The sequence below is a fragment of the Alligator sinensis genome, unplaced genomic scaffold (genome assembly GCF_000455745.1).
Source record: "Alligator sinensis unplaced genomic scaffold, ASM45574v1 scaffold392_1, whole genome shotgun sequence".
NCBI classification, from domain to species: Eukaryota; Metazoa; Chordata; order Crocodylia; family Alligatoridae; genus Alligator; species Alligator sinensis.
In genome coordinates, this window is record NW_005841898.1 from 4,268,320 (window position 1) to 4,288,303 (window position 19,984).

Genomic DNA, 19,984 nt, shown 5'->3' on the forward strand with positions numbered 1-19,984 from the left:
AAACTGATTTATTGGGTCAGATTAGGTCTATTTTGCCCAGTATCCTGTGTCACACAGTGGCAAAGAGTGGATGCTGAAAGGAAGAGTGCACAGGGTTTGAACGGGGTTTCCCCTCTGTTCATCTCCCGCTTGCAACCTCCAACATTTAAGTTCTAGGAAGTTCTAATTCAGAGGCTGTCCCCCTGACTCCCATGCTTAATACCTACTGATGCCCCTTTCCTCCAAGAATTTATCCAGTCCCTTTTTGAAGCTGGCTAAACTGTCAGCTTCCACAACACTTTGTGCCAATGAGTTACACATTTTAACTATGAGCCATATGAAAAAGAACTCCCTTTTGTTAGTTCTAAGCATACTACCTATTAGTTTAATTTTATGACCCCCAGTGGATTGTGAGAGACAGTAAATAATAAATCTCTATTTACGTTCTCTTCTCCATTTAGTGTTTTGCAAATCCTTTATCATGTCCCCCTTCAAGCATCTCTTTTCTAAACTGAATAGGCCTAGCCTCTTCAGTCTCTCCTCATAAGGAAGCCACTCCATACCACTAATTATTCTTGTAACCCTTCTCTGTACCCTCTCTAGTTCTTCTATATCCTTTTTGAGGTGTGGGGACCAAAACTGGACAAAGTATTCAAGGTGTGGACACACCATGGATTTATAAAGGGTCATAATGATGATCTCTGTGGGCACATCTACATGAGACATCTACTGCAGGGCTGCCTAATTAGCTCTGCAGTAAACATTTCAGCATCTACATGTGCGGCCCTATTAGGCCACAGTAAACTAATAAACTCCACCACAGCATAGTACTTGTAAATACAAGTACTATCCTGCAGCAAAGTTTTTTAGTGTGCAGTAATGCACATGCAGCCATTGATGGGGCTGGATGAGGCACAAGGGTGCTTCCATGTACAGGCTGCCTGACAGCTAGTCTCACACTAGAGCACACTTATGCCCCAGCCAGCTCCTCTGCAATACACTGAGCTGGGTTGGAGCAGCCCCAGGATGGCAGGCTGACTCCCCAGGGCTGTTTCAACCTGGCTCGACATGCTGCAGTTCCAAGCACACATGAAGACCCAGCGCCCAGGAGCAATAAACTCCGATGAGATATGCCTCAGAGTTAATTGTTCCAAATTATTTGCATGTATAGATGCATCCTGTTTTGCTTACAATTCCCATCTTAATAATTCCTAACATATTGTTTGCCTTTTTGATGGCTGCTGAGCACTGACCTGATGCTTTTAGTGAACTGTCAACAATGACTCCCAGATTTCTCTCCTGTGTGGTAACAGCCAGTGTAGAGCCCATGATTGTGTAGGTACAGTTTGGGTTATTTTTGCCCAGGTGCATCACTTTACACTTACCTACACTGAATTTCATCTGCCATTTAGTTGCCCATTTGCTCAATAGTGCAAGATCCTTCTGTATGTCGTCGTAGTCTGCCTTGGTCTTTACCACTGAATAATTTTGTGTCATCTGCAAATTTGGACATCTCGCTACTCACTCCCTTTGCCAGATCATTTATGAATATGTTAAACAGTACTGGTCCCAACATGTATCTCTGGGGGATCCTGCAATTTACTTCTTTCTATCCCCAAAACTGACTATACTGTGTTTTCTATCCTTTAACCAATTTCTAATCCACAAGTGGGCCTTCTCTGTAGGAAGACTGCACCTTTTGGCAACTCCACGTTCCAAGAGGAAAAAGTAGCAACATGGGCGACTGGTGCCTCCCGAGTCTTTGGGGAGGGTTCTCCAGTAGTCAGCCGGTGACCAGGAAAGGTGGGTTCCTGTGACACTAGAGGAGGCAAATTCAGGGGGGGCACAAGCACTCTCATGCCCCTGTACCAACTAGAGCACTCGCTGTCAGGGAGGGCACCAGCTCTCTCAGGGGGAGGGGCACATGCCCCCCGCCAAGGTCCCCCCTACGCATCACCTATGAGTAGCAACTTAGTTTCCCATTTGCTCTTTCCACCTCAAAATGAACATTTTAAAAGTCCCCACGAAACTTCACACAGAGCAACAGATGCTATCTTCTTGAAATTATTCCTTCCCAAGTCAGTGTCCATTGCTATAATTGACATTGTAGAGGCATCCAAAACTGTCCTGCAGATCAACAGATCCATAGTTCACTGACACTGGAAGAATGTTTATTTTTAATATCAATCATATCTGAACACAAACCCCCAGAGTTTCAATCCTCAAGCATGCTCTTCATTTAGAAAAAAGCCCAAAATATTTAAGAGTAGCAATGGGTTGGCCTGAAGCCAAATATGCCAGGTACTTCAAAACAGGGTTCAGATATCACAGGGACAGGTGCCAACAAATGGGTGTCACAGGAATGCTTCTGCTCATGCTAAAATATAGTTGTGATTTTTAAAAGCACACATTCTTAAGTGTAGATTTCACATAGTTCCTACAGGTACCTACAAACCCCAGTAGGGTTGAGGCGAGCTAGAATGGCTAGTGATTTATGCAGAGGACTAGAACTTAAGCACCTGGCTTCATAGCCCATGGTGTCACCTTGACTAAAGCATGATTGCTTGCATGCCATCTCTCCCACGCTCAATTGGATATTATAACATTTAGACGCCTTTGAAAAGCATTTGGAGAGCCTTAGATGAAAGGTATCGGGATGGCAATTCATCAGCTTACAAGAAACACAGGAGCCGCCTGTCAGATCTCTTTTCATAGGGAGGCCTTTATCTTGCAGTCACAGAAAAACTTAGCTAGACATATGACACAAAGCTACTCCCCAGCTCAACCTTCTTAGCTGACCATAGATCCTAGATAAAAAAATGTTTTTGCAACAAATCATTCACATCTTGCTCCTAGAACTGCTGCTTTGCTAGCCTCTCCTGAGAGCAGCTGTGACCTGCACTGTTATTACTCCTGGTATTCCAGGCATGAAGCTAGGTTTTTTACATTTTACTAGTACCTTCAGGTACCAATTGTGCTGGGCGCTGAGCCTGGTGAGAAACAAGCCTTGCCATGAAAAACCTGTACAATGAGGGGATGGTGGGGAGGAAGATAAATGGCCTCAGAGTGGGGCAAGATCAGTACTTAGAGTCACACAATAGATGGATATCAGAACCAGGAATAGATTTTAGGACTTTCTGAGTCACTTTTCTAGAGCCCTGTCCAATGAATTTCGTGGAAGTGCACTTGCTACTGCATAACCACATGCTCAAGGGAAAATTAAATTTGTCTGGACTAGTTTTTTCCCCATTATTGTCTCAGACTGGCTGCTGGTGTTTAAACCTCCTTTTTAGCTACCCCTTTGTAGAGTAGGTCTACATGGTGCGGCAGGTCAGTAGGGGGCGCTCCTGAGCTCAACCAAAACCAAGCTTCGAGTGCCTCCCTTGGGGTGCCTGCATCTGTCCGACTCCCTTCCTAGAACACACCCACAAGCCTGGGGTACCACTGCCACCACCTGGACTCAAGTCTTTGTCTGGGCCCTGTGCTGCCCGGGATACACAGGCCCTGTTGCACCTTGGGGTGCTTATATTAGCCTGAAGCATCCACCAGCAGCCTCCTGTGCGGGAGGAAAGTAAAGTCACCGAGTCCACCTTAGCGGGTCCCTTCCCTCTTAAGCACACATAGTGAGGCATACTAAAACAGATAAGTTTATTGATCAAAGAGGGATGGGGGGGGGAGGGGAATACCAACAGCAAAATATAGAAAGAAAACTTTGAGCAAATTTGAGTGGTTTGTCAGCATTTTGCTATGTGACTAGATTAGCCAGCTAAATTCCTAGTTAGATTTCTGGTAAATTACCCACTTCCACATCCAGAGAATGAGAGAATGCTGCAGAGGTCCATGCTTCTGTGTGTGTATTTTAAAAATGTTTTCCCTCCTTCTTCTTAAATAGCCCTCCTGACCCCACCACCTGGACCCAGTCAGGGACAGGTGTTATTTGATGCCAGACAATCAATTTGGAAAACATAGTTACTTAATGCAGTGACATGGGTTTAAGTCCCTGCCCCCATGTCATGAGGTCAGAGCTCAAAACAAAGGAGGGGCAAGATTCACACCCTCTTACTTGAGTTCCATCATGTAGGCAGCAAGTTGGCTGCCTAGCAACCAGGTTGATAGACACATGAGAGAGAGAGAAGGGAAACAGACAACCTCCAAAGAGAGAGAGGAGGCTGGAAGGGGATTCTTTCACACCTAGCATAAGGTCAAATTCTGCAAATATATGCCGGTAAATAGTCTTGTTGAATTCAGATAAACCAAAGTATAAATGTTTGTGGAGTCTGGGCAAGAGTTATAGTTACAATAACCATAACCATCTTATCAACACCAGTGCTCTCACTGACAGAAAATTATAGAGGGAAAAAGGTTAGTGTAGACCAGGGCTGAGATACCTACCCCACCTTGGGAAATGCAAGTGCCAGACAACACTTTCACATGCTCTTCACTGTTATGGTGAGATTTCTGATTCTTCTGCACCATCAACAGAACTATTTCCTGCAACATTTACTGGTATGACATTGCAATTAGAGAATGTTTTTCAAGAGTATGTTTTCAGTGTAAACTACACCAGCAAGCATTTTATTTGTGTATGTCTTCTTGGGAAATCCCCAAACATGTGAGAACCAGCTGAGTAGAACCAAAGGGGGAACACTTTTGCATGTAAACTATCTTAATTCTCAGGGGCCGAGCCCATCTGCTTGGCATCTTCAGAATGTCAGTGCAGTAATCCTGTATGGGAGGGTAACAGGGGCTTTGTTTTGTCGATTTCTTTTGAGGACTTTCCTGTGGGATGCCTCCCTTTCCCTGCTTTTGCTCCTAGATGCCCTAAATGAAGAAAAGAGACTGCAGGCTATACTTACAGCATGAGGGGGCCTTGTAATCCAGACCTCCTGCTCTGTAGATAAGTGCCCAAACACTAGGTCAGGGCTGTCCAACTTCCAGGGCCCCATGCCACGCTGGTCGCGGGGCCTGTGCTACGCATTGCAGTGGCCATGTGCAGTGGCCATGTGCTGCCCCCTCCCCATGTACAGACCCCTCCTGCACTGGCAGCCAGGGCAGTGCCAGCACCATTCCCTGCTGGAACAGCATAAGCCCCCACCTCATGCCAAGTAAATGCTCCCCTGCTGCCGTGGGCAGGTGATCTTCCCTCCTGCCACATGAACAGGACAAGCCCACTCCCCATCCCCCACACAATGCAAGAGAGTCCAACTCCCAGCATGAGCTCCCTGCTGAAGTCCCTAGTCTGAGCCACCCCCTCGCCCATGAAGGCAATGAGCTTACCAGGCCAACTGCTGCTGCAGTGGGGGGAGTGGTGACTGGGCTGGAGCCCATGGGCTGCATTTAACCTGCTGCAGGCCAGATGCAGCCTACACACCACCAAGTAGACAGCCCTGCACTAGGCTCTTGGACTAAAGAGGAGGTTTCAATGCTCCAGGGACATATGATAGGTCTGACATATAACACACTGACTTTGTGCGTGGTCCTAAATCACTGGTGTTCTTTACTGCATAAGAAATATACAGATCTAAACATAAAGTAATAAATCTACTGTGCACTTCCCTGCTTCAGTTTCATCATCACTCAAAAATATTCTTTGGCCTGTGGTTCTAGGTAGTGTGGCCACCTTTTCAAAACAGAAAAGCAGGACACATGCCCGCCTCTCCCCCACCAGTGGCACAGCTGCCTTTCCCTCAGGAGCCCTGCACTGGCCATGTGCCCCCTGCCTGCCTGGCAGCAGTGGGGGGTACAACTCCACACTGCCACAATCCCCGCTGCTGCCGGGTGGGCAGGGGGTGCCTTGCCATGTCAGGGAGGAAGGCTGGGAGGAAGCAGGGTAGGGAGCCCCAAGCCCACAGCAGGCAGCCCACATCTGCCCCTACCCCATGCAGAAATCTGGGAGGGCACATGCCCACCACCATTCCTTCCCCAGGGGGGTATGCACAGAGCAGGAGTTGCCCCCTAGATGAGCCACCCTTGGCTCCATCCTGCTCCATGCCCTGGGCTCTGGCCTTGTGCACTGCCCCGGCTGGGCAGCATCCCAAGCTCCTGCCCCACTCCTTCCCTCACCATGGGGGCCTCAATCTGCACCCCTTATCCTCCCTTCCCCCACATAGACTTACCTGCAAGGAGCTGCTCTCCATGCTACCTGGCTGTATTCCTAGCCACGTGCATGTATGTGCACATGCATGTGGTGTCTTCTGTGTCCTGCTCTTGGCAGCCCCAAGCAGCCCCTTCCAGGCTGGAATACTGCCATCCTGCAAGGGGAAACACATAATTTCCCATGGTTTTCTGCAATGAACAGAAAACTTGGATCCCTGCACAATACTGCAAATCCAGGACAAATGCTGTCCGGGAGTCATGCAGCCCAGGACTGGGACTTAGTTTCATAGTTTCATAGTTTCTAGGGTCGGAAGGGACCTGGGCAGATCATCTAGTCCGACCCCCTGCCATGGCAGGAAAGAGGACCGGGGTCAAACGACCCCAGCAAGCTGGTCATCTAACCTCCTCTTAAAAACCCCCAGGGTGGGCGCCTGCACCACCTCACTTGGAAGCTGGTTCCAGACCCTAGCCGCCCTGACCGTGAAGTAGCGCCTCCTGATGTCCAACTTGAACCTTCCCTCCGCCAGCTTGTGACCGTTATTCCTGGTCACTCCTGGCAGTGCTCGGGGGAACAGGGACTCCCCCAGTGCCTGTTGATCCCCTCTGACTAGTTTATAGCAGGCCACAAGATCCCCCCTCAGCCTTCTCTTCTGGAGGCTGAACAGGTTCAGGTCCCGTAACCTTTCCTCATAGGACCTGCCCTGCTGTCCCTTGATCATGCGAGTGGCCCTCCTCTGGACCCTCTCGATGCTGTCCACATCCCTCTTAAAGTGCGGCTCCCAGAACTGGACGCAGTACTCCAGCTGCGGCCTGACCAGTGCCGCATAGAGGGGGAGGATCACCTCCTTGGTCCTGCTTGAAATGCGTCTGTGAATGCACGACAAGGTACAGTTGGCTTTCCTAGCCGCCTCCCCACACTGCCGAGCCATGTTCATCTTGGAGTCAATAATGACTCCAAGATCCTTTTCCACCTCCGTGCTGACAAGAGGGGAGTTCCCCAGCCTGTAGGTATGGTGCCGGTTGTTCCTCCCCAGGTGCATCACCTTGCACTTGTCTGTGTTCCCATTCCAGGATTGTCCTGCCCAATTAGGGATGGGTGGTCACACTGGGCATTTTTACACATGTTTCTAATACAGCGCCAAGCACTTTTAATTAGCGAGCCACACTAATTAAAAGCACCCGTGTGTCACATGTATCAGTGGCTCAGTGCACCTCCACAGTGAGAAAGTGGCAGCAGTGCACTTTGAACTAAAGCATATTGAATGTGTTTTAGTTCAAAGTACACCGCTGCCATTTTCTCAGTGCAGAGGCATGCTGCACTGCTGATATACACACGACTGCCAGAGCACGTCAATTTACGTGCTCCAGAAGACTCTATTAATTGGATTTGCAGCATGTCAGAGCAGGCTCCCCACATGTGTGTAAGTGCCCATTCTAGGATTCTTCTGCAGCAGCTGGTGGCTTATCTTCTAAACTCTGAAGTCCTTCCAGCCCATGTCATTTTCTTTGGCCTTGCAACTACAACACACATGCCCTTTCTGCTAGAAAACCCTGTCTATCCCTGTCTCTTTCCTTCCCAAATCTTCCCCTTCCTGTCCCAATGACTCTTTCAAGTTTATATGTCCCTTTATAGTGCATCTGGTTTCTTCATTCTGCTGTTGGAATTTTTCCAACTTCCAATTCACCCATCCAAGAAGGTGGAAGAAATAGCTTCTTTTCGCTCCGCTCAACTTCCTTAGAATAGGTATCATCCTGTCAGAGTAAACCTTAAGGTTCCTTCCTTGCCATATTGTATGTTATCTGTATTTATTTCACATATACATCAGGCATTCAGTGATGCAGCAGTTTTCATACTAACAACTTCATAATTTCAACCAGGATACATAAACTGTAAATAGATTCCTCAGGTCACCACAGTAAGCCCTGCCTTCACATGCTGACACTCAAAGTATTTTCTTGCCTCTCTGCAGGAGTAACACGAATGTTTTTCAAAAATGCATTTAATCAAAAACTCTTTACTTAATAGATTTTGCAACATATTTTGGCTTATGTTATTACAGGGTAAAAACATAAGCCAAAATATGGTGCAAAGACATTGTTTACATGAAAGGTATTTCACTTCTCAGCTGGAAAACCCAATATGGATAGTGGATTCTGAGTAAAAAAAACCTAAGATTCCAGGAAGAGAGCAGTAAACACATAAAGCAAAAACAAAATCAACCCCAAACATATGATTGACACAAAGTTATTTTGTCAAGGTATAAAGGGACAACAAATTCCAAATACACGGTATTACTTTATGAACTTTATCAAAGGTCAGTTTAATTATTTACCTTAGGAATATGGCTTGTTAAGCTTTGCTATTCCAAAAACTAATCGTCTTTTCTTGGAAAGGAAGAAATGTATGAGGGGAAGGAGCTTAAATACTTGCACAAGGTCTCGGGAACTAAAGGACTTTTACTTTTGTTGTTTTCATAGACTCATAGAAAGTTAGGGTTGGAAGGGACCTCAGGAGGTCCTCTAGTCCAACTTCCTGCTCAAAGCAGAACCATCCTCAACTAAATCATCCCAGCCAAAGCTTTATCTAGCCAGGTTTTGAAAACCTCCAAGGATGGAGCTTCCACCATCACTCGGGGTAACCCGTTCCAGTGTTTTACTACGTTCCTAGTGAGAAAATTCTTCCTAATTCTAACCTAAAATTCTTTTGTTGCAACTTCAGACTGTAGCTCCTTCTTCTGTCATCTGCCACCACTGAAAACAGTCTAGCTCTGTCCTCTTTCGAAGCTCCCTTCAGGTAGTTGAAGGCTGCTATTAAGTCCCCTCTTTTCTAGACTTAATAAGCCCAGGTCCCTCAGTCTTTCCTCATAAGTCATGTTCCCCAGCCCCATCACCATTTCTGTTGCCTGTCACTGTACTCTCTCCAATTTGTCCACATCCTTTCTGGAGTGGGGGGCTCAAAACCGAACATAGGGCTCCAGATGCAGCCTCAGCAGTGCTGAATAGAGGGAAATAATCAGTTCCCTGGACCTACTGGCAACACGCCTACCAATGCAGCTCAGTATGCCGTTAGCCACCTTGGCAACAAGGGCACACTGCTGGCTCATATTCAGCTTATTGTCCACTGTAACCCCCAGGTCCTTTTCTGCAGAGCTGCTTTTCTGGAGTCAGCCCCCGGCCTGTACTGGTGTGTGGGATTGTTCTGTCCTAAGTGCAGGACTTTGCACTTGTTCTTGTTGAACCTCATGAGATTACTTTTGGCCCAATCCTCCAGTTTGTCTAGGTCACTCTGAATCCTAGCCCTACCTTCCACTGTATCTACTACTCCCCACAGCTTGGAGTCATCTGCAAACTTGCTGAGGGTGCACTCTATGCCATCTTCCAGGTCACTGAAGAAGACATTGAACAAAACTGCACCAGGACTGACCCCTGGGGTACTCCACTTGACACCAGCTGCCAACTAGACATCGAGCCATGAGTTTTCCAGCAAGGGAAACCTCTTCAAGCTATGTCCACATGCTTATCATCTCCAGAAGGGTGAAAAGCAGTCAGGCTAGTTTCCATGGATGCTAAACTTCAAGCTTCTGGACCAGATTACAGCCCCTTTGAAGTCAATGGGAGTTTCACTGTTGGTTTCATAGAGAGCAGGATATAGCCCATAAAGGGTCTTTCTTTATGCTGAACAGTTTCACTTTTTAAAGCAATTGACTTTATTTGGCATGATTGTGCAAGAATTCACTAGAGTTTGATGCCTTGGTGATCTAAGGAGATTTAGTTTTTAGGGTATATTATAATAAATGGAATGTTTCTATGTAGACTTCATAGACATTAAGGGCTGGAAGGGACCTCGCGAGATCATTGAGTCCAGGCCGCCTGCCATAGGCAGGAAGTCTGTGGGGATAAAATGACCCCAGCAAGTTAAACATCCAAGCACCTTTTAAATGAGTCCAGAGTAGGTGCTTGTACCACCTCTGGGGAGAGTCTGTTCCAGACCTTGGACACTCAGACTGTGATGAAGTTTTTCCTCATGTTCAATCTAAATCAGCCTTCTAGGAGTTTGTGGTTGCTGGACCTTTTTGTTCCTTGGGAAGCTCTGGTGAACAAGTGTTCTCCCAGATCCTGATGTACTCTCCTTATGTACTTAAAGGCATAGGCAATGCGTGCCTCTTGAGGCTGGGGGGAGTACAGCAACCGCCCTCAGGTAGTGACATGGGCATTGGTGGCGAGGGCGGGCCCCCCCAGAGGTACTTCTCGGGGGGGGCACTAGTGCTCCGCCTGGCCCCCCCCCCGCCCCCCCCGTTGCCTAAGCCAAGAGCACTCGCTCTTCGGGGGGGGAGGGGAGGGGACACCAGAACTCTCAGGGGGTGCACATGCACCCCTGTGCACTCCCCATGCACCCCCCGTACACCCTCTATGTGTTGCCTCTGCTTATAGGCTGCCATCAAGTCTCCCTTGAGCCTTCTCTTCCCCAGGCTGAAGAGTCCCATGTCTCTCAGCCTCTCCTCATAAGGTTTGCTCTCTTGACCTTTGATCATATGGGTGGCTCTCTTCTGGACTCTTTCAAGCTTATTCACATCCCTCCTGAACTGGGAGACCCAAAACTGGACACAGTACTCCTGTTGCAGCCTCACCAAGGCCGAGTAAAGTGGAAGGATGACGTCCCTGGTTTTGCTAGAGATGCATCAATGGATGCATGCCAGAGTTTGGTTAGCTTTGCCAGCCATGGCATCGCATTGGTGGCTCATGTTTATCTTGTGGTCAGTTAAGACCTCCAAGTCTCTTTTGGTCATGGTGCTAGTGTACAACCATCAGTTCCAGTTTAAGAATGCTCCTATGGTCCATGTGCTAAGGATACAGGTCCAGTGTGGTAGTACTCCAAACACAGCAGCCTGGTGAGCTCTGTATTTGGGACCCAGCATTCTCACACTAGATATTCCAGTTTTTAGTTTATAGTTACAGCTTGTTCTCCCTTATTGTGAAGATTCTGTAGGTCAGAGTGGCTGTTTGAAATCCCTCTCCTACCTTCAGTCCATTAGCCACTTGTCATTCTGATCTACCTTTCTTTTCTTCTCACCAACAATTAAAGTGTATTGTTCTCAGTGGGTGCATCTACAGAAGACATTTACGGTGGAGTAGACTAATTAGCTCTGCAGTAAATGTCTCATGTCTACACATGCAGCCCTATTAGGCCACAGGATACTAATTAACTCCACAGCAGAGTAATATTTGTAAATACAAGTACTATCTTGCAGTGGAGTTTTTTAGTGTGCCGCACTGTGTGTGTAGGTGCTGACGAAGCTGGCTAAGGCATGAAGGCACTTCTATGCAGGGACTGCCTGCTGGCTAGCACATTCTGCCCCTTTGCAGCATGTTGAACCGGGATGGAACAGCCCCTGCCAGCTGGGGCTACTCCAACCTAGCTCAGCATGCTGCAGTCCCAGGCACACGTTCAAGTGGCACGCTTGGGAGTAATTATTGCTGCAAATTAATTGCTTGTGTAGATGTGCCCAGCATGAGAGATGACTTCCTCTAAAGTAATTAACAGCAGTTGCTCCCCATTGCCATCAGTGCAAATCCAGATCACCTCCCAGGAGCGGGACTATTCTAGATTTATAACAGCATGGGATAGGATTTAGGGCTAGTTTGCTTATATAAAGACACCAATCACCACCTGGTGTTTCTCTCCCTTGTTCCATATCACTAAGCAAAATGCAGCACACCCACAATGCTCCTGTGGCAGACAACCCCATCAAAAACAGTAGATAGGCTTTACATTAGAGCCAGCACATGAAAGCTGTAGAAAATACAGGTGGAAGATTTAGTAAAGCAATCAACCACCTACCCCATCAGTCTCTGCAGCTTCAAATGGAAGGCTGCTATGCTTGTTGACAAGCACCAAAAACAAAGAGCTCTCCCAGCTAGTCAGGAGGAATATGTTGGGGAGAAGGGGGTTGGTTTTGTTTTTATATATTTAATTGTGAAAAATAACCAGGCTCTTAGCATTTCATGAATAATCTGCTCTTTGGAAGGGGAGGGAGGAGGAAGGGAAGGAGGGGATGCAGAATGAGTTCATAACAGACTAATAGGGCTCCAGTGAGAAGTATCAAATGTAACAAGCTATGATCCCAATCTGGGGTAATATCCTGTAGGTTTGTGCATACTTTGCAAACGGCAGCCTGTATGGTATTTAAAATCTTTTTAGACTCTGAATTCTAGTATGAGAGCAGCTCTAAATTCATTATGCTTTGGAAACCGATAAACAGTTCTTTGGACTTAACCTCTCTACCTAAGCCAGAAAACTCCTGCTTCAGCTGTTCCAGGAAGACAACTGTGAGAACGGTAGATGAAGCAGAAAGTAAAGACTCACCATACACATATCAGATGGTCAAGGGATTACAGTAAAAGCCAGCTCATGCTTGAGTGCATAGGAAAATACAGATTGGCTAAGCAGCTGACTTTCACTTGATGAAAGCTGAAATTTGTTTCAGTTTCTCTTCTCTTTACTGTAGCACAGATAGGCTCTGTTTAATGTGGGCTAAAGTGCAAAAATGCAAACCAGAGTATGGTTTTTCATAGATACGCACTGAGGGAATTGGTGGTTTTGTACCTTTGATTATATGAAGTGGGTTGCAGAGCTGTAGGTACCATCCAAAATGTTATGCCTATGCAGGGCAGCTGCCATCAGCTTGATTCACAAAGTACCGGGGGGGGAGGAGGGCCTGCAAAATAATGCTTCTTACAATATAATGGTGGAGCCTGCTGCCTGTGCTCTCCACAGGGCCAGACTCCACATTTGTGTACAGGACAAGTCAACACTGATGATTCAGTGAAAAGTAATGCTAAACAGAATCTCTCTCTTTATTTGAAAAAGGAGAGATCATAAGCAAAATCACATTTCAGTGCCAGTATGCTTGATCTTTCCTGACACAGAGCCCACACAAACTTCCAACACGAATCACTTTAAGAACAAGAAAAAACAAAAGTAAAGTCTCTGTGGAAGCACAATGTACTCTTGACTTGAGAGGGTCCTTTGTGGGTGTAGGGACTGGTGCTATGCCAATTGTTCTTTAGCACCTACAGTGTGGGTGGGTGAGATTACATGTTAGAGCAGGGGTGGGAAAAATGCAGCCCAGAGGCTGGATGTGGCCCACCAGACCATTCTATTTGGCCCATGGGGCCCCTAAAAAATGTACAAAATTAATATTTATCTGCCCTGGGCTGCCTGTCATGCGGCCCTCAATAGCTTGCCAAAACTCAGTAAGCAGCCCTCCACCTGAATTAGCAGATGCTAATTAGCAGGTGCTAATTCTAAGGAATGTTAGGTTGTGTGAAGGTTATAGACTCCCAGTGGGGATTTATAGACTCCCAGCAGGGGTGGTGCAGGTAACTACCCTGGAGATCTTCAAAAGGAGATGACGCACACCTTGCTGGGGTTATTTGACCTCAGCAGTCTTTCCTGCCCAGAACAGGGGTGCTGGACCTGATGATCTCACAAGGTCCCTTCACCCATAAACCTCTGTGAAACATCTATGAAACTAGTGCTAGTGATCAGTCACATGTTCAGAGTTAATAATTTCTGTAGTGTGTGTTGCTCAGACCTGCTGCTAGAAGGCTGGTGAGCAGGGGCATGGCTAGGGAATGCAAGTCTGCTCCATGCCTACTCTGCTTGATGGCTGTCTAGCTACAGTATAGGCCAGGATAGGGAGGAGGTGAGTGAAGGGGCCCCTGCTACCTTAAATTGTCCCCTTTGCCACCCAAATTACCTCACTGCCCCCCATCGGCCCCCAGAGCCCCCCTCCATCCTGCGATTTGCACCTCCACCCCTGAATCACTGCTCTGCCACCCCCAATCAGACCAAGAGCTGTAGCAGTGACAGTAGTGGGGGGGGTTCCCCTCCCTGCCTGCACCCAGGCTCCTTGCAGCCTGTGCCACCCCCACACACCTGGATTCAGCCCTCCCTGGGCCCGAAAATTTCCCAGCAGCTCCTTGCCCTTCCTCCTGCTTCCCTCCCCTTCAGTTTCAGGGCCCGATGGGTTCTGGATCTGGGTGTGCAGAGGCAGCATGGTCTGCAGGGGCCCCAGGAACAGACAGGAAGGTGAAAACCTGCCACCAATACCGCTGCCACTCTTGGGCTGATCAGGGTGGCAGGGCAGTGATCTGGGGGTGGGTGGCAGAGGGGGCAATTGAGCTGGCAGGAGAGTGGTCTGAGGGTGGAGAGGGCAAGGGGGGCAGCAATCTAGAAACTCCCCATCCACCTACCCACTCCCCTCTTCAATCTTACCTCTACACCACTTTTCCCTCCCTTCCCGCTCACCCTATCCCCACATACCTGTTACCCAGCTGTTCCCAAATGTCAGTCCAGGGCTGTAGAGTCCTGAATGATAGATAGTTCACCTAGGAGCAATGCCTCCTGGGATACTGGAGGACTGCAAGTTGGTGGTTTTATCTCAGGTGAGCACCCAGAAGTTAACTTTAGTTTAGCTAGCTAGCACAGCTCAAAGATAACCCTTGCCCAAAGTGGCATATCTTTAAGACACCAGAAGGGCACTTAGCACTTGTTGATGAGCGTCAATGTGTGATCATTTAAATTTTAAGTACTCTTAACATGGTCTAATTGTAATATATAATCTCACCCCTAGAGTGGGGAGGAGAAATGGCTGGATCCTCTGACTACCCGCAGTGGAGGATGGTCCCTTAGGTTGCATTGCCAGATGTTGCAAATTAGGACTGTCACCAGGCTCTTCTACCATGCACCTGGAGTCATAAGTGGCTCAATGATGTCCTGTGTGATTTGTTACTCAACAGAATCTGGCTCAGTGTGTGCCTCCTCTGTAACAGGATGCATCTCAGCCAAATTCAGCACCAAATATCTGATCCCAACAGACACCAGGTTCCTGGACATTTAAAAGCACAGCACACAAAAAACAAAGTCACGACAGCTAGATGAACCATAGAGGAGACTTTATGTTTCCCCATTAGCAGCTAATACTCATACAATCTATGTTAATGTTGAATCTTTAAACAAGCTATTGCAACATACCAAGGCAACTGCAAAATGGATGAAAACATGCTATTATTCTGGTCAGCTAATAGTGTTGTAGACTCACTTTGCCCTGGTGATAGTATAAATGCATTCACAAAGTGCAAGGTACTGGGGAGCCAGACTTCAGCCCTCCAAATCCAGGTGTATAGCAACCTTTGTAAAGCTAATCCAAGGCATTCTGGGAAAATGTAGTTATCTCCAAGCCCAGGGTTTTTTTGGGGAGTGAACTTATTGAACGTTGGTCTCGGTGGTTTGTCTAATTTTCTGCCTACCACATTCTGTCAAACAACATCTGCTTTTCTGGAAGAGACACTGCACAAAAGCCAGTTTTCCAGAGACATGTTACATCAAGTTTTGCCAGTGACTTCTGGCTCACCACTGGGTGCCAATTCAGGAGGTAAATCTTGAAGTAATACAGAAGGAACGTGCTGGTCCTACGTACACAATTTATTCATAGTCGATTCAGGCATTACAACACATTCCTTTGGTGGGATATAAAGTCTCCATCCAGCGACTTATATAGAGAGGACTAATGGTCTCTTCCTGAGAAGGACAAAAACTGTAGCCCAGCCAATAGACATATTTAGCCCAGAAATCTGTATGGAACTCAGTGTTTGCTTTTGTTTTGAAATACCTCTTTAAGCAAATGCTGTTAGTAAACCAGCTCAAGAGCAAAACCATTTAGCTATATATGTGGACACAGTACTATTATCTGTTTTGTAACTGCTTACCTACCTCTCCAAAACAAATTTCATATAATCCACTTGTCACAAATTAGCAATAGCATGTGAGGGTTAACAGAAACCGTACAGAAAACCATGTGTTCTGTGATGATAATGTTGAATTTGGGGTGGGGGAACTCTTCCTTGCTTTAGTCTCAACAGCTTCCTTGGGTTTCTGAAAATTTCTTCAGTCTATTCCCTGTTGTTGGTGCTTGAGGTAACTTTCAGTTTTGCTGGAAAGTTTGGTCCTGGAGAAATGGTTGTGTAGTAATTTTTGCATGCAGTAGGTGATTGTCCAGGCAACTGCTACCATGTATTGCTTTTATTTAGAGTCCCACAAAAAGTGACAAGGCCTTTGTATCCCAGCTCCACTTCTGAAAACAAGCCAGCTAGGAAGGAGATCCTTGAAAATACAATTGTTGGTGCACACTATGTTCTCAGGAGAACAATCTACCCAAACACATAATGTATGAAATACTCCCTCAAATAATCCCTTGACAACTATCAGCTACATTTAGTAATAGTATATGTCTCTGTAACTCTGAAAGACAATACATGGAAAGGCATGGGAAGCACTTAAGTGCAATACTGCTGACAAAAACAAAACGTGCAGTTTGTCTTGGAACTAAAGTGCTGTACTTCCCTAGGTAGGCCTCCAAGAGAGATCAGAAAAGTGCAAACTGAAAGCATGACAGATGAGTTTTTATAGGCTTTCTTCCCTGCTGCCTCTTGAACTGGTGACATTCATTGAGATTAAATCCTGTGTCTGAGTGTTCAACTCTCCTTTGAAAAAAAAAGAAAAAAAGAAACAGTATTATTTGGAAAGAAAACATAATTAAAAAAGCATTCTCCCCTCCAAGACCGAGATATTTATTCCTATTTAGATTTTGGATTCTTTACAGTGCAGTGGCATAACAAACTGAATGGGCACCCACCTACTGCAGGAGATCAGGGGTGGAGGGGTTAAGGGGTGGCAATGCAGTCCTGATAGTGGGGGGCTGCATAGCACAGGTTCTGAGAAAGAGGGAATATGGGGTAGGTCCAAGAGCAGGGGCAGGGGGAGCCTTGCACTGCCTGCCCAGCTGTGTTGCTCTTAATGCAACAGCAGCTGGATACTGTTTGGGAGTTCCCAGGCTAGCAATGGTTCAGGACACGGGTTGCGTGGGGGTGGGGCATGATTCAGGCACCTAACTTGGGTCCCCAGGCAGATGCCCTTCTTGCTCACCCCCAGTTACGCTACTGTTACAACATACTTCAATGTGAGTTTCAAAATGGGCTTCAGTATGAACATAAATGATACATAAGCATCTTTCTGATCCCTTCATAGTGACAGAGCAAAATAAAGAACTTTTAATGAAAGTGAAAGTCAGGCTCTTGGTATTAGTGTTGATAACTGTGGATCACATTGAAAATTCCACCTCACATTAGCAAGCAGTTACTTCGACAAGTAATCTCACTAGATTTCATAGATTTCATAGACTCTAGGGCTGGAAGGGACCCTGGAGGATCATCGAGTCCAGCCTCCTGCCTAAAAGGGCAGGAAGTCAGCAGGGGTCATAGGATCCCAGCAAGGTAGACATCCAAATGTCTCTTGAAGGCGTTCAAAGTAGGTGCTTGAACCACCTCCAGCGGCAGTCTATTCCAAACCTTGTGGGCTTGAACAGTAAAGAAGTTCTTCCTTATGTCCAGCCTGAAATAGTCATGGAGGAGTTTGTGACTGTTTGACCTTGTCATCTCTTGGGGTGCTCTGGTGAACAAATGTTCCCCCAGATCCTGGTGAGCACCCCTGATAAACTTGTAGGTGGCCATCAGATCACCCCTGAGCCTGCACTTTTCCAGGATGAAGAGTCCCATAGCTCTCAGCCTCTCATCATAAGGTCTGTTTTCCTGACCTCTGATCATGTGCGTGGCTCTCCTCTGGACTCTCTCAAGCTTCTCCATATCCTTTTTAAATTGTGGAGCCCAAAACTGGATGCAGTATTCCAGCTGCGGCCTCACAAAGGCCAAGTACAAGGGGAGAATGACGTCCCGGGATTTGCTTGAGAAGCATCTGTGGATGCAAGCCACTGTTTTGCTTGCTTTACTAGCCGCAGCATCACATTGAAGGCTCATGTTCATCTTGTGGTCAATCATGACCCCCAAGTCCCTTTCGTCTGTAGTGCTAACCAGCGTAGCACTGCTGAGCCTATAAGCATGCTGCAGGTTTTTCCTCCCAAGGTGGAGAACCTTACATTTTTCAGTGTTACACACCATCAGGTTCTTGTCCACCCATTTCCTGAGCCTGTCTAGGTGGCCCTTAATTATTTAGATGTTATTTTTAAACATGCTATAATAAATTTAATTTACTTGTTGCCACATATGTGTGACTGTGTCCTTACATACATATGTCAGAAGTAGTGTGCTAACTTCAGCAGAGCAGCTTGTCTGCTACATCACAACTGCTTTGAGCACAATCGTTATGAAAAATCTCTTTTCCTTCTTTCATAGCTTGGACCTAGAAAGTCACTTTGGTCTGCAAAGTGTCATTCACACTAATGATGCTGCACAAATAGCAATGATTTAACTGTGCTGAAGTTACTGAAACGCTGCTTACCAGGAACCAATATATCAAATAGGTAGTGCATAATCTATATTTCATACTATACAGCGCTAAATACAGAATAACATATTTTAACTTACTGCTTATAGGCAGTGTAGGGCATGGCAGCAAACCATCTAGGGCTTCCCACTATTGTTCCAAAGACATGAATTTAAGCTGTGCTCTGCAATCAGGCCAAAGACTACCTCTAATTAAATGGCACCTAGTCATTCAGGTTGTGGAGGTAAAGATGCAATGTTAGCTACATCACTCCCCTATGTGCTGTTGACTACAGAAACTGGGCGTGCCTCAATTGTGCTAGTCCTATAGAACAGGGGTCAGCACCCTACAGCCTGTGGGCTAGATTTAGCCTGTGGAGCCACTGGATCTGGTCTGCAGAACTGGAGTTTCAGTTGCGTTCAGTGGAAGAGGATTCACCTGTGCCACATCACATTTAGGCCAGGTCCTAATGCTGGCCAACCTAGAAACTAAGATAGGCCATTCTGGCCCAAAACATTTATGACTGCTGCTATAGACCATTAGGATGGGAGAACTTGGACCTTTCTGTACTTATAGCCAGCTGTGGGAGACTTTCAAAATGACCCAGTAGAGGTGAACAACAAAAATGCTAAAGTTTACCCAAATGAAATCCAAGAAGAGTACTTTTGAACACAATTTATACATTGCATAACTGTTTGAAGAAGTATGGTCTAAATAATTCAGTAAAATATTCTAAATCCTTATTGCTGATGCAGTTCTAGTTGTACAGTTCAGAACTTAGAACATGGACAACCATTGTTCCTCAAACTAACATGCTACAGATCACTTCCAAGGCATTATCAGGCATATCAGCAGCGTTTATACTTCAAATACATACTCATCATGGAAAAAAGGTTCTTTCCAGTGTTTCTTAAAACACTTGATGCTGAGAAACATAGATAGTGATCATATGATTTACTGCACACTGCAAAAGATGTTTGGTCATTAAAATGAGGAAGTAGAAAAAAACCACAGAGCAGCTAACATAGCAGTGAATTGTTACCTTCCTTTTCAAACTCTTCATTTTAGTGTGCTTTAGAGTAATATCTAACATACTTATTGAAGTATGTGACAGGGACCAGTCAAAAAATTCTACAGCTATGTGCCAGAAAATCATGAGAAGCCACGCTATACATATGCTTAAACAATATGCATTAGGCTTATGCCTGGGCATGTATTAAAGAGCTCTGCTCCAGGTCTTAGCTTGCCTGAAGGCTTTAGTTTAGCAGTTCTGTTCTCCTTTGCATTGGGAACAATTCCACTGGCATTTTTATAGTGTTTGAGAGAGAAGAAATTGGCTTCTTCTACTTAAGCTTTACCATTGAAAATGTTTAATTAGGACAGCACAAATGTTTTGTTTTGTTTTGGTTTGGTTTGGTTTGGTTTGCATATAGTCCCAATTAATATTAGTGTATTGCCATTCAGGTTGTAGTATTAGTGTCTTTGTGTCTTCAATATGCCAACTGCACCATCCTTGAGCACAATGAGGAAAATCTCCAGACAGTTGGATCGTTTTGTAGAAGCCTGCTG

General features: G+C 46.1%; 1 protein-coding gene across 1 annotated transcript in view; it reads right to left on the minus strand.

The window, feature by feature from the left end:
* Nucleotides 1-15,858: 15,858 nt before the first annotated feature.
* Nucleotides 15,859-19,984, minus strand: part of PDCD1LG2 (programmed cell death 1 ligand 2) — a 17,105-nt gene continuing 12,979 nt past the window's right edge. Inside the window, exon 6 of the mRNA XM_014517272.2 lies at nucleotides 15,859-16,620. Coding sequence (XP_014372758.1) covers nucleotides 16,541-16,620 — 80 coding nt within the window. The 3' untranslated portion in view covers nucleotides 15,859-16,540. The remainder of the gene's footprint in view (nucleotides 16,621-19,984) is intronic.